The 15189-nt window shown below is 40.4% G+C and overlaps 1 protein-coding gene across 1 annotated transcript in view; it reads right to left on the reverse strand.

Annotated features, from left to right (window-relative positions):
* Positions 1-15189, reverse strand: part of LOC104965394 (RNA binding protein fox-1 homolog 1-like) — a 132814-nt gene that overhangs the window by 74418 nt on the left and 43207 nt on the right. Inside the window, exons 9-10 of the mRNA XM_010794349.1 lie at positions 7138-7143; positions 4014-4046 (exon numbers count right to left, since the gene is read on the reverse strand). Coding sequence (XP_010792651.1) covers positions 4014-4046; positions 7138-7143 — 39 coding nt within the window. The remainder of the gene's footprint in view (positions 1-4013; positions 4047-7137; positions 7144-15189) is intronic.

The following is a 15189-nucleotide window of genomic DNA, read 5'->3' on the forward strand; positions in this document are numbered from 1 at the left end:
AGGTAATTAAGGATTCAATTAGCCAAGAAGAACAGCACAACTTGCTGGTTGAAGTTTTAAATATAAAGATTTATTTAGTTTTTTTCTCTATCCCTTAAAATTCAATATCTTTCAGTTTTGGACTTTTGGGTCAGAACATTTTTTAATTTAAGTGAATTTTAGAAAAAGGTATGGGCCTTTTTCATCGCGATTACGATTATGGCTTGGAACGATTACGAAAACAATGTAATCGAAATAAAACGAATATTTTTATTATTATTACTTNAAAAGTTGTTCACGTTCTCAATTTGTTACGTTTTACGTTATATTCGTTCGGTACACTTCAGTACACACGTGTACCGAACCAAAGGGCTTATTCGGTACGGGTACGTGTACCGTTATACCCCTACCAGCCAGGAGGGAGTTGCAGTAGTCTAGGCGTGAGATGACAAGAGCCTGGGCCAGAACCTGTGTCGTTTTCTGGGTCAGCTGGGGACGTATCCTCCTGATGTTGTAAAGAGTGTATCTGCAGCAGCGGGTTGTTGCAGCGATGTTTGCAGTGAAGGACAGTTTGTTATCTAGGGTCACACCCAGATTCCTTGCAGTCTGAGTCGGGGAAACAACAGAGGTGCCGATGTTGATTGTTAGGTCAAGAGTGGGACAATCTTTTCCCGGAAGAAAAATCAACTCAGTCTTCTCAAGGTTGAGCTTGAGGTGGTGAGCAGACATCCACCGAGAGATGTCAGCTAGGCAAGCAGAGATGCGTGCAACGACCTGGGTTTCAGAACGGGGAAAAGACAGAATTAATTGGGTGTCGTCAGCGTAGCAGTGGTATGAAAATCCATGCGGGCTAATGACCGATCCGAGCAAGTTTGTGTACAAGGAGAAGAATAGGGGACCACAATCACAACAGAGCAGGCCAGCTAACCAATCCTAGCAGACTGGGCTCTGGTTTCAGACAGAGGGTGAAAAGAGGTGCTGTAGCACAGGCAGTACGAATATAATTAAAATACCTTTTTGAACATTAAAGCATGGAGACATGACACAGTAGAGGCACTAAATACAAATATATAAACCTGAAAATGAGCATAATAGAGGGGGCCTATTATGCTCAATTAAGATATTAATGCCAATACGCTGACGTTTTAGCACTAATGGCCTAAAGATGCTTTTTTGGGGGGGATACAGTGTTATAGAGACATCCTTGGTATCAGCAGATGAAAGCCGGAACATAAATATGTTTCGGCCAATATGACATATTGCATAAGGTAGTTGTTTTTTTTCTAGACTTGTATACTGTTGGATCTATAGTCATAAAATTAATTGCATTCAAGTTCATCTTGTGCGACCATCATGTCACTATCACATTAAACTAAGATGATGACCAAGTTAAACATTGCACCTGCTAAATAGCACCATGTTCTAGCATGTTCTAGCATGTTCTATGCATGTTAGCTTGTTGACATTTATCCCAAGTCATCACTATGTACAGCCACACAGAGGTGTGGCAACAGGATGTCTGTACACTCTTGATTTATTCAACAAACGACACAACGTTGTCAACTGTTAAATGTTTTCAGCACGAGCAAGCACTTATCTGAAAAGGGCAATGTTTTTATTTAAATAACAGATTGGCTGATTTAGGACTATGTAGGCCCTTCTATATTTGAATGAAGAATTTGCATTTTACAAAATATTTTGAATAAGAGCAGACCTTTAATGCGAGCTCCTTGGCAGTTTTGGACACTTAAAATGTAACAAGAACAATGCATAACACTCGTACAATGTCTGTCCCCTACAGATTCCCCCTGTAAGAACAACTGTATTATCTTACAGTTTTGTAATTAAATGACTCGTATAGAAAAGACATGTAATTGTTTACACATTTATTGTGTACACCCTAAGTAGCATAGCAGGTTATGGTTAATATATCATTATGATTACAGGGAGGCAGCTTAAGTGCTTCTCCATTTTATTCAGAACAATATGATTTGGAGCAATCATCCCAGCAGCTCCTGTTTAATGCAGACACTCTTACTATTTAATAACACCTTTTCCCTTAAGTCTGCTCCAGGTTCATCACTATGGAAACAGTCACGTGTACGCTGTCAGAATATTAATTATAATATTGTGTTAGCATTAACGCACCTCTTTACGGACCAGTGTCTGGCTTTTAACGTTGAGAGAGAAGGAAAGAGAATGGACTGGCAGTGTATAGAACTGAAGCCACATTACCAGCCACACAATGGGAGTGTGATTAGCCGACATGGGGAGAGTGTTAATGAGAGAACAGGGCAGATCCAGTGCCTCCTGTTCTTGCTTGAGCATGCCCCAACACACACACACGCACACATGCACACGCACACACACACACGCGCACAAAAGTGCAGTTCAGCAAAGTTTCCTTTAAAGGCTGAGTGGTGTATAGGCTGGCAGTGTAATATAGTGCTGAGTGGTACTGAGAGTGTTGGCAAAGGGATGTTGCCTGTCACACTGTGTTCTCTGTGTTTAAGTTGACAGCTCCACTAGCCCCATGTACTGTACATTGATTACAATGGCAAAGACTAGAGCTTATGCTAGCACTATAGTGGAGTTGCAGGGCAGTTATGGCCTGCTTCTTTGATACAGTGCTGATGCTATTCATACAGCAAGTCATCTGAGACAATGGGTCTATTGATTAAGACAGCTGACATTTGCTGTTGTTGCTATGATGCATTGCTTTATCATCCTGCAGCGTACAATAAGGGAAGTAATTGGAGGATCTATAATTGGAATTACTTTCCCACGTTGGAGACATTGAAGTATTAAAAAGTCTTCAAAAAACAGCCTTGCTTTATTAAATGTGATCAAGTTATTTAAGACTAGTATAACTTGTGCTCTTTTTATTCTGGTAGCCCCTTACTTTTATAGCACTCAAGATGTGGGGAGTCATTCTTCTGGCTATCATGTGTTTGTGGTTGAAAGGTTCTGGATATGGAATTCAGAGCATATTAAAGAGGCATTGGCCCCACACGGCTCTCAACATGGCACCTGCTGACCCTGCATCCAGCTAACGATGCTAACCGCTTAACATAGCCAACAATGGCAACAATGCTGACAGCTGTAGTTTCCCAGGGGCAATTTATTTTTTCAGATTATTCCGACACACAAACTACAATATTGAAGGGCACCGATTATGCTTTTTGTGGTTTTCCTTTTCCTGAAGCGATGGGTTTTTGTGCATGTAAGTGGTTTGCAAAGGCAAAAAGCCCAAAGATCCTTCAAGAGGGAGTTTCTCAACACACTCCACCTCAGCCTTTGTTTACTTCCGTAACATAATGACATCACTATTTAGCACTCGCGCTTCTATTGGTAGGGGCTCCAACATTTTGTATGTGATAGGCCAAGGGGCGGGAGATTTCCGACACATCTCTAAGCGGTTAACCAATCAGAGCAGACTGGGCTCTGGTTTCAGACAGAGGGTGAAAAGAGGTGCTGCAGCACAGGCAGTATGAGAAAAATAAAGAGCTTTTTGAACATTTAAGCATAGAAACATGTCACAGTAGACATACAAAATATGAACCTGAAATTCAGAATATGTCCTCTTTAACAGTGAACGTGCAATTCAGATTCAGTTCTTCCTGGGCCTGTACCACACCCTTCCACCAAGATTTATGAAATGGCTCGTAAATTTCCCTGCTGATAGACTGACTGAACCAAAACCCTAACCTCCTTGGCGGAGATAGAAGATAAATACTGGCATGTTACACTGTCATTAAATGAGGAGTGTGTGCCTGCAACCAAGCAAACATTTAGGAGAGATGACTGTCAGACAGTATGCTCTCTGTAGCACCCACACACAGGCCCTGGCACCAGCAAGACTACACACAGTCCATCAGTGACCTGACCTCTCAGCTCGAATTAAACTTTATAAATACTTTGCTTATCGTGTTTTATGCGATGCATAATAGATGACTTCCCTTTGCACATGAGAAAGAGGCCTGGGAAACTTTCAGCTCCTCTTGGCTGTAATAAAGTTGTCATGTCCACCTAACACAGTGGTGAGATAACAACCGCAGCAGCAGCAGCTTAGCTCTAAAGCCACTGTGTCACTGTGTGATTGTCAGCACTTTTTACTCCCGTTTTATTTGAGTAAGCATTCCACTGCATAAACTGACTGATGGCAGTCTCTTTTCACACACTCTTGACTTCGACTCAGAGGAGCGGACTCTCAATCCGCACAACACTGTGGCCTACATGTCAGGATAAGAGCCTTCACAGTATGTTTTACTTGAAGCAACAGTGAGTATCTGAGCTTTTTTACTATATCAAGGCTTCACATAGCTGTAAGATTTGATCAGTACCAAATGGCCCAACCTTTACCCCATAAGATACACAGATACCTGGCTCTTTCTGGCCAAGACCCTCCTTACCTCCTCATACTTAAAATACATACTTTTTCAATCAGACCATGTTGTCATAAATGCCTGTGTCACAATACATGTTGCTCTTTAGCTGACAAAGCAAAATTGTTTTGTGTTGTGAAACACCTATTATCTCTTTAATGGATTTTCTTATTGGATTTCGGATACAGCTAGCTAGCAAGCCAATTCTGCTTTGAAAATGAGACATTGTTATTTCTTTCTATTACATCATAAACTGTACCAGAGCGCTGTAGATGTTTCAATTGCATTAATGCCAATCGATGTTAAACTCAAAACATATGTGCGATCATTTCAACAATAGTGTTTCCTCTTTCTGTTAGATAAATATTATATGAGATGGAGAAAAGCTGGTAATCTGGACATGGTAAAATGTTTCATTGGCTGGCTCTCAGGATGGCAAAGTCAGAGACAATCCTAATTTCCAAGCCTCAGGCCCTCAGGACACATCTGAAGTCCCCTGTTCAATACCTGCATGGTATAAACAGGAATGGATATCCTCAAGGATAACTACTTTCATCAGATTTGTTTCAAACACTCATGGTCCCAAAAGGATCTCTCAACTTCTCATCTTGCGCAGTTTTAATATGATTTATTGGTCCCTTACTTTGGTTCATGACCAAATACCTACCTAGTGATTGCATTCAGCCTCAGCTCTACTTTGTTCCAAGCTTTTGAGCAAATATTAGCATGTTAACACTAGGGCTGTATCCAGGGCCGCCCCTCCCTACAGGCCAATCACGCAGGCTGCATGGGGCCCCGCCTTGAGCAGGGGGCCCCGCCCAGAGTGCCTCAGCTGCTGTGTGCAGTTCTCCACGCACCCCCTGCTGACACGCGAGAGTGAGAGGTGACAAGTGGAGCACGTCTGTAACCCGACACTGTTGCAATTAATCGACATCTGACCAATCACGGCTTTGATACGGCCACTAGTGCAGGTGAAGAGATGTCGGTGAAAAGACAGTTTCAGTCCGGAGCAAGCAAGAGGGAAAAAAACAAATCTCACAATGTCGCTCGGGGCCCCAAGTTGGCCAGGGGCGGCCCTGGCTGTATCCGAATATTCGTTCGTTGGAGTACTATTCGGGTTTCAATTTCGTTATTCGGGTAATCGATTTTTTTTTTCTTTTTCGTTTTTGATTGAATTGATTGAAATCTCCAATATCAACATAAGAGCTTACGCCTCTTCGGGGGTTGCTAACACTTAACCATAAACGTTATTGTTTACTTTCTCCGTTAATCTCAGTCACGTTGTTTCCATAGCAACAAAAACGTCCTGTCAACAGGGCTAACTCTCCTTCAAAATAAAAGCATGTCCTTAAAAAATAGGTAGTCATGCCAAATTACGCTTAAGACATATACAACTGCAACGAAAGTAACAAACACAATGCAATATCCTTTTCAATTTCAAAGAACACAAATTGGGTTGTATACATTAACAAATAACTATAAAACAACAATAGGCTACTGTAGAATAACAAAATGACTGCCATGAATAAACCGAAATACGCGCGGGCGGGCCTAATATTCGCTGCTGATACAGTGGCGAAGTCACGCCCATCTACTTCCGCCCCATGGGACTTTATTTCTGAAAAATTATGTATTGAAGTCAATGGGGAGAGAAAGATTATCTTTCGATCCCTTTTGAATTGTGCCATGAATTACACATATGATGTTTGTCAATCTTAAAAAATAATTTCCATGTCAAAAGTCACAGTTTGTCTTAAAACTGTTGAAATATAAGACTATGAAAAATACGCAACTAGAAAGACTACAAATCCCAGAGTCACGCAAGTGAATTTAGCAAGACATTAACGTTACTCACCGAAACCTTGTAAAGCCGGTCCTACATGCTGGCTCTTACGGAACCGACTAACTCCCCTTTTGTGTATGTACAGTTCTCAACATGGCCAGACTTGTAGTGATTTTCACCTCTTTTAATACTTTTCACTTCATTCTGAAAGAAAGAGGTGAAATGTGCTAACGTGACGGCCATCTTGGTGTTGGTGACATATGCAAGACCAGAGTTGTAGTTCATTGAGTGCTTCACACAAACAAATGTGTTACTTCAGAGTTTTACGACACATTTTTTTTTTTTTGACTTGCAAAATTATCTTTTAAATTGACAAACATCATAGGCCTATGTGTAATTCGTGGCACAATTCAAACGGGATCGAAAGATAATCTTTCTCTCTCCATTGACTTCAATACATAATTTTTCCGAAATAAGGTCCCATGGAGCTCAACCGGAAAGGGAGGGACTTCACCACTCTATACGCCGTGAAGTTGTTTGCGGCCTGCCAGTAAACCCAAAGCAGAAGAAGTGACGTCAGCGGCTTCATTTGCCTAATCCTTCCCCAGGAACTTATTCCGGTGTGAACGCGATCTGTATTAGTTCATGAGAACTAAAGAGTTCTCATGAACCTTTGTGGGAAAAGTACTGGGGTGTGAATGCGCCTAATCTCAATAGAAATCGTTGCAATTTAAGGAATAGGATTGTATGCTTATTGCCAAGAGATAGTTGAGAAGATCTATAGCGCTCTCCTATTTTGTGTCCCNTTCAAACCCTTTTAAATATATCATATCATGGGCATTAGGAAACTGTGACAAGCAGTTTTTGCTTTTTTATTTTACAGACCATTCAATCAATCAATCAATGTTTATTTCTATAGCCCAATATCACAAATGTTACATTTGTCTCAGTGGACTTCACAGTTTGTACAGAATATCAGTATGACAATACGACACCCTTTAATGGTAAACTTTAATGGTAAAGAATCAAGAATGGGAAGAATATTTCATAAAAGTATGCCAGTGTATCAGAATTGCAATACGTACACAAGAGGTTTAAGAGAGTAAAACTACTTTGGCCCTGTAATTGAAGTGTTTCAGAGTGTTTTCTTTGGCGTCCAATCTTCCTGCAAGTAAAATCTACAGTTTCAATGTCGCCTGAGGGAAATTAAAGAAGTGAACCTGGACCTTATAATCCCCAAACAGCCTGCCAAGCAATCTTGCGCATCGTTCCGTGTCTGAAAATTGTGTCATCACTTAAGGAGACAGAATGAGAATGAAAACTCACCATAAGCTCCGTCACCTGACTTTGTGTCTAATGGGCCGTGGATAAATGGGAGAGTGAGGAGGAGAGTGAGGAGGAGAGTGAGGGGGACTCTGCGTCTGCCCTGAGTAATGGCTCAGTGCTGGGGAGTTGTCAAGGTGAGGCAATGTCTTGTGATGGGAGGGGGGTGGCTCAGGAATGGTGATGGTGCTGCCAACGCTCGATACCTGCCATGACATGCCACATCATCCCGTGAGTTTCATTCTCAAATGGAGATGTACTCCCACTGGTACTAATTGATTAATAGCCCAGATACATTAAGATAAATGGAGCTGTTCAGTATCTAAGGGGAGACACTGTGTCTAGTGACCAAGACTCTTCTTTGGTTTAACACTTACACATGTCGATATGCAAATGAGGCATTTTCTTATTAAATATGTTTAATTTGCATGGATTTCTGAAAAAGAGGTGTTAACATTTGAAACAAAAAGAGTAACATATTTGTATTTATATGGGATTTTGGATATCTCTTTTTATGACTACGTAGATCCAAAAAGCCATATTTTTTTTAATAAAATGTCCTAAAAATAAGGTTATTAATGAATAACAAAAATAATGAAACTGGAGTTTGTCGTATGTCAGTGCTAAGCGGAGTTTTCAGAATGATTAGAAATAAATATTATTTAAAAAAGAAACATCAATGAAAAAAGTCCTTTCTTAGGCTACAGTAGAGTTTTTTAAATAAAACATAAAAATACACAGATACCACTGTGTTTTTGGAAATGTTTTGTTTAAATCTGATGCTAAATATTGTTAAATTAAGGAGAAATATACAGAAGCAAATCGACAAAGTTTGTCAAATACACCTGTATGTGAATTCTGGGTCTTTCATCTAATGTGAAAGTCATGTTATGTTATGTGAAGCAAAAAAGAAGCCAAACTCACAAAATTACCAGTACATGAAGTATCTCGCCTTAAAATGTGAAATATGTTATGTGTGGTATTTTGTAATTGATATAAAGTGATGGGTTACAGTGTGAAAGCACAGGTGTTACTCACAACATTAAAGAGGGCTGCGCTCTATTCAAGTGTCTTAATGGAATTCACCCACTCGTTAAATGTGATTGTTTACACCTGTGCTTTTTCCTGCTGTGACATTTCACTGTCTGCACTGAATAACCTCAAATCAAGCTGTTTATGTTTCTTTATGCTTCACAAACAAAAGGTTAGAAAACAACTGCAGAGAGCCTCATCGTCCTATATTGCTGAATATAAGAATACAGTATGAGTTGCTGACAGGAACTTTGAGAATGTAGGTTAGCGGGCTAATGTTAGCATTATAGAGCAGCTGCAACAGAGGGATCCCCATTCACTGCAACTGGGCAGGATAAACAGAAGAGATGAAAATTGGTGCCTATATTAAAGCCTTAGTATAGGCACCAATTCACACTATTGGAATGTAACTGCATTTACTCAAGTGCAGAAGTAAAGTACGATTTTGATATACTATTAATTTTAGTTGAATATTTCCATTTTATGCTACTTTATACATATATTTCTCTACATTTTTAGAGGGAAATGTAGTACTTTTTACAACATTCTCTTGACACTAAAAAAAGTGATATGATGCAGTACTGCACTACACATCTACTACCACTAATCCCAACGTATGCTCTTGCATGCATTGGTAAGTGATTTCAACGGAATAATATCACATCGAAAATGTGTACTTGGCTTCCTTTGAGTACATTTAGATGATACTTCTTCAGTGCTTTTACTTAAGTGCCATTTTGACATTTTACTTGACTTGTTTACTACTGAGGTATTCCTTTTTTTACTTAAGTGTAAGAGTATTTCTTTCAATATTGCCTGTAACCAATGTACACTGTGGTTGAGGGTCAAATAAATCACATTATATCCATACAAAGTCTAAAACTAGTCACACTGTCAATATGATTATCAAATATGACAAGGAAAAGCAGCAAATTATCACATTTAAGAATCTAAAACCAGAGAGTGTCCATTTTTGCTTGAAATGTATTGAAATATTAATTGAATTATCATGTTTTGTACCAATACTGAATCCAAAGAATTCCTAACATGTGGGGATATCCAATCCAAAAGATGATTCTCCTTTGATGACCAATCCAATGTCAACTCCCAACTGCAGAGCACATCTTTAATGGTGCCCTCTCCTCTCTGTCTTTTATCATGCTTAAGACAATTCTACATCACAAATAATATTCCTTCATGGAGCCCTCTTGTTTATTTTATGGCAGAATCAATGAAAAAGGTTGATCAATAATAATAAAAGAGGCCCCCACCCGCCATACTGACCAATAGACACCTGCTGACTATTCATATATGTCTGAATGTAATATGTGCCAACAGGGCCTGTGTGTCTTAAAGTCACAACAATTGGATTGACAGCTTGAGGATCTGAGCTACATCTGGCAGCATCACTGGCAGACATCAAATAATCCTCTCAGCCTGCAGGCCTGCACCGGCCGGCAGCAACAATGAGCTCTAACCAGCCCTGCTGCTGCAACCCTGAACACATCATCCATGCAGCAGCAGCAGATCAACACATTCCCTCTCCAACATGCATGCAGTGCAGTGCTGCTTTGATGCCCAGCACACCAAAAAAAATCAAACACGACAATCGGCATCCATTATATTGCACCTGGTCATCCCAGTGAAGCAGCATCACCAAAAAACTGACTTTGACACATCCACTGCACCATAATTCTCCAGCGACATATGTTGATATTGCAGACAACGGGGGAGCATAAATCTCCATCTTCAAAGAAAGAAAAAAGGATGTTCCAACTCACCGTCGGCTGCAAACCGGCTCCCGTGTCCTCCCCCGGCAGTGAGTGTGTGATAATGCTGTAGAAAATGATGATGTGTGAGCGTGTGTATGTGTGTGCCCGGCCAGTGTGTGTGTGTGTGTGTGTATGTGTGTGTGTCCGAGCCGCTGCAGCAGCAAGCTGTGGTCCACACGGATTCTCGCTCTCCTCCTCACCAGCTCAGAAACCAGTAACAAAGATCGTCTATGATTTAGCAAAGACAACGCACTCGTGAGCAAAACATCTAACCCACTTTCCAGACCGATACGGCATAAAGCGGAGCGGTGACTTAATAATTACATTTTAAAACGCATACTACTTTTTATAGTTAAAGTCAATCTAGCTCCAGATGTAAATGTATATCTGTCTAACATGCATGGTTGAATTGTGAAACTTCAATCTTCACATGTTACTTATGGTAGAGGGAGAATATGTCGGAGTGAGACCTCCTCATTACCTTCTACTATCTGTCAGTCGGTGCCAATCAGTGCCAATTCGGTGCAGAAAGAAAGAGGAAAAATGGCAGCTACAGCGACCCCGCGGTACTGAGTGGCAGAAGTGGAACCTGCAGACTGATATGGGAGAAACAAACTATAACCCTACCGAGTTCTATTATTGTATTAAATACAAAAGCCCCAATATTCCTGAAATAAAGTCACACGTAGCCTCTTACTAATCATCAGCAAATTGGGTTTTCTAGTAGTAGGAATGTATTCAAAGTTTTTTTCTCCTGATTTGTTTGTTCTAATTTGCCAGGATCATTTCATACTTTTCCTTTTAATATCAATTGATGTTATTGTTGGCATCTTATTTCTTTATCTTATTTTTATTTGTATCTTACTGTATTGGGGGGGAAAAAAGGGACAGTTCATCCCAAATCCAAAATGTTTTCTTTTCTTTTACCTGTAGTGCTATTCAATGATGTGGATTGTTTTCCTGTGAGTTACCGATTGTTGGAGTTATTAGCCGTAGAGATGCCTGGCTTCTCTTGAATAAAGATGGAAGTAGATGGCAGCTTGTGGTACTCAAAAAGCCATGAAAGAAATACATTTAGAAAAGTAACAGCAATGTTTCCTTGTAGAAATTATGACCTGGTAACTCAAGATAATCCAGTTGTCTGTTATAATGTAGGAACTATTTTCTTTCTACCATGTTATACCTTCAAACTGTGTCACCCTGCCAAAGGAAGTGTGCATCTATTCATGACTGAGAGACTTGCACTAAAGTGACTACAATAAATAAAGTCTTAAAATGCCCCTAAAAGAGACATTTGAACAGGGCAGACTAAAAGATGGACATGAAAATGCAAAAAGAAAAAAAAATCAATCTCAATATAAGGTTCTGATCCAGGATGTCAAATATGAAAAACAGGTGTTCCTCCGCCATCAACACGGGACAGGTTGCCCATTTCAGAAACTGTCAAACGCCCCACTGCACATTACATTATCATTACTGGACCACCTACTCACATCACATTTTTTACTGCACAACTCACATGGCAGCTGTTTGTGTGAACACCCCTCACCCCTCCCACATCACTCAGCTCCACCACGGGACAGACCAAGCATGTCTCAAACACATTAAGACCCCTGTCATTAACGGCCATCATACCAGAGTCTCACTCTCTTTGTCTAGCAGTCAAATGAACGCTGAAAGGATTATACTTGACATCTGTTTAAAAGGCATATTTTCACCCTCATTTTTTACGAAAAGTGTTAATCAAACCTATGAGCTGGGCTTTTACTGCCAAGGAGTGTTCACGTGTAGATCACCTTAAGGCATGTTCAGGTCACCAGCACAACGTGGGAAAAAAAGGGTATACATGTAGAGTTTCCTCACATGATAAATGCATGTTACACTCATCCAGGCCGAGGGGCATTAGCATTCACATACCGTTGCTGCTACTAATGGTGACAAGTCCTGAGGGAAGGCCGGGACAAACACAAAGAGGATGAGAATGACATGTGAATGTGTTTTTGTATATGAATCCCACTAACCTCTGAAAGGTGTGCACCGGCTCACTGATTTAAAAGCATAACATGAAATTTGATGCCACTAAAAGTGAATCAGAATGATAGACAAACTGCTACTGTTTGCCAAGCTTGTTTCTCTGGTTATTGAAGATACAGACGTTTATTACTGTAAGCCAAATTATCCACACAGGCCTCTACCTCTCCAAAACAAACAGACATGTTCAGTTAAACTGGTGTAAACACAAAAAAATCATTTTCTTGTTAAATATTATTTACTCTGTTTGGATTGACATGGAGGGGCTACATGCTAACGTTTGCTCAGTTTGTTCTACTTGTTCAGGATGTTTTTACAGGGATTCAAATGACCTGCAACATTCACCTGACACATTAAGTCTATTCCTTAGTGACTTTAAACATAACAATGATATGATGTGATGCAGTACTGCAATACAAATCTACTACTAGTAATCTACCCAATGTAAACTGTGTCGTTTTAAAAATCAGGGTTTCTGCTTCACTGATTTTCTCAGCTTTGTTCCCTTATAACTGATTTAGACGTCCAACGACTACAATTTAAACTTAAAAAGTCAATTACAATGCACTTACTGCAACTTATAGTTGAACATCTGAAATGGACACTTACCTTAAATGAATTATGGCTTGCTCTGGGTCTGAAAATGGTTTGAAACTTTTAGAATAATCAGTAGACAGCTCAATAAAATCAGTACACAGCTCAATAAAATATACATAGCCTATATAGACCTTAAGACATGTTAAGGTGTTTTGTTACCAGTTATATCTTTGGATGCTTAATTGTTTTTCATGGGTGTAACTTTGAAAACTTAGAAAATGCTAGAAGATTTAAGTTTACACTGTACAGAAGTTGCAACAGTGGGCACAGACAGTGCTGTTTGACATTCATGCAGGCCTGTTGTACTAATAGTCTGTGTGTGCGTGTGTGTGTGTGTGTGTGTGTCCACATAACCGACTGGCAGAGATCTGTTGAGGGCCACACCACTGTGTAAACTGTTCTGCCGTTTCTTGTCAATGGGAAGAAGTGACGACGGACAGATTGGTTTTGTTTTACGATGTGACATTACAGACATACCGCTGTGGAGTGTGAAATACTCAAAGTAGCTTTTATATTTTTATTACCATTTCTAAAACTATGTGTGTCAATAGATGCGTTATACTGTATGAAGATGTTTCAGGATCCTTGCCAGGCCTTCTCTAATGGCACTGTGTACTCTAACACAGTTTATACAGGCCAGGGATAATATTACAAAAATGTTTCTTTGACAGCCACGAGACACCAACTTCTTCTACAAATTAATCGTCTACACAACAGCCTTCCTAACTTGGTCAGAGAGCTACATCATTGACAAGTGAAGCAGCTGAACTTTACATAAAGACATGACGCCAGTAAGAAGACATATCAGAGGAAGGGAATGCTGAGAAGTGACTTATTTAGCATCATTCGAGCTACGTTATCCACATCAGTTAAGATCCTCTATTTAAGTAGGCTCTTGTTACTTTATATTGTTGCATCTACAGCCAACTGGTTAAGGTTTTACTGCAGGGCATCAAAAAGCAAAAGCAGAGCCAAGACGAAACAAGGTAAGACAGCTTCCACTGGCACTTCCTGGAAGACGCTAAGCTTAGGAAAAGCTGGAGGAAAAACATTGATGGCAAACTTTAATGTGAACACTCTCTTTTGTCAACAACAACACACGGCAGCAAAATAAAAGAGGTTGATTGTGTAACACATTTACACCAGATCAGGGACAATTTTAGGAAACCGTGGGCACACATACATTGAGAAGATTGTAAATGAGAAGGGAACTATAACGGTTGCTAGGGAACACCATAAGACCAGACAATCCAATTCAGCCTGTGGAGGAGGAGAGACGGACAGCTTCTGCCACGAAGAGCAACTAGTAGTGCAGTGCTATGAACTATATACATGAAATGGATATGTTTCCCACTCCTTCATGTAAACATGGCCTGGCAGACTTCACTTGGACTTGGCACTTTGGCCTTTCACGCTGGAGGAGATGCCAACAGCATGAACATCACCACAGCGTGTTAATCTCATGTTCACCTCATTTGTCTGTCTTGACTGTGCATGTCAGACACACTCAGTCTCCACACAGATGGACTTAAAGGATATTTATTTCCTGCTGTTTGACACTGGAATTGAACAGCAACCTGTATTACAAAAAAAATATTTTATATATTCACTGAATCACCTGTTCACTGAAATCACTTCAGTCGGTGTGTTATCAGCAATGGTAAAGAGTTACTAATTAGGCGCGTTCACACCAAGTACTTTTCCCACAAAGGTTCCTGAGAACTACGATTTAGTTGCGTTCACACCAAAAAGTCCCAGGAACTAAATTAGTTCTAGAGAACCTTTTTTACCCCCTTTTCCGTCCCTGCTAGAGAGCAGGGACTTTCGTGGGAGAAAAAGGTTCCTGTGTCTGATTGGCTGGGCGGAATGCAAACCACGCCCGGTCAAACTCCCAAAAATGTTTGTGAAGCCGCCATTTTATTATCCTCGCATTGCATTATTAGCATTAGCATTAGCCCAGCGCAAAAACGCAGAGAGACTAACTTATGACAACTCAAAATAAAACATGGGAGCGGTGGAGATGAGGAGGTGTCGGCGTTCTGGCCGTTTACTCAGAAAGCTTCAGTAGAAGCTGCTGGGAGTTCCCAGCAGCTTCTACTGAAGCCAGTCCCTAACTCCGGGGACTTCCGGCCGGGGATTTTGGGCGGCAGTATACGCCGTGAAGTTGTTTGCGGCCTGCCAGTAAACCCAAAGCAGAGAAGAAGAAGTGACGTCAGCGGCTTCATTTGCCTAATCCACCCCCAGGAACTAATTTCCGGTCGTGAACGCGATCTGTACTCAGTTCATG

This window comes from Notothenia coriiceps, unplaced genomic scaffold (genome assembly GCF_000735185.1).
Source record: "Notothenia coriiceps isolate Sejong01 unplaced genomic scaffold, NC01 NC01_scaffold00037244, whole genome shotgun sequence".
Taxonomy (NCBI): Eukaryota; Metazoa; Chordata; class Actinopteri; order Perciformes; family Nototheniidae; genus Notothenia; species Notothenia coriiceps.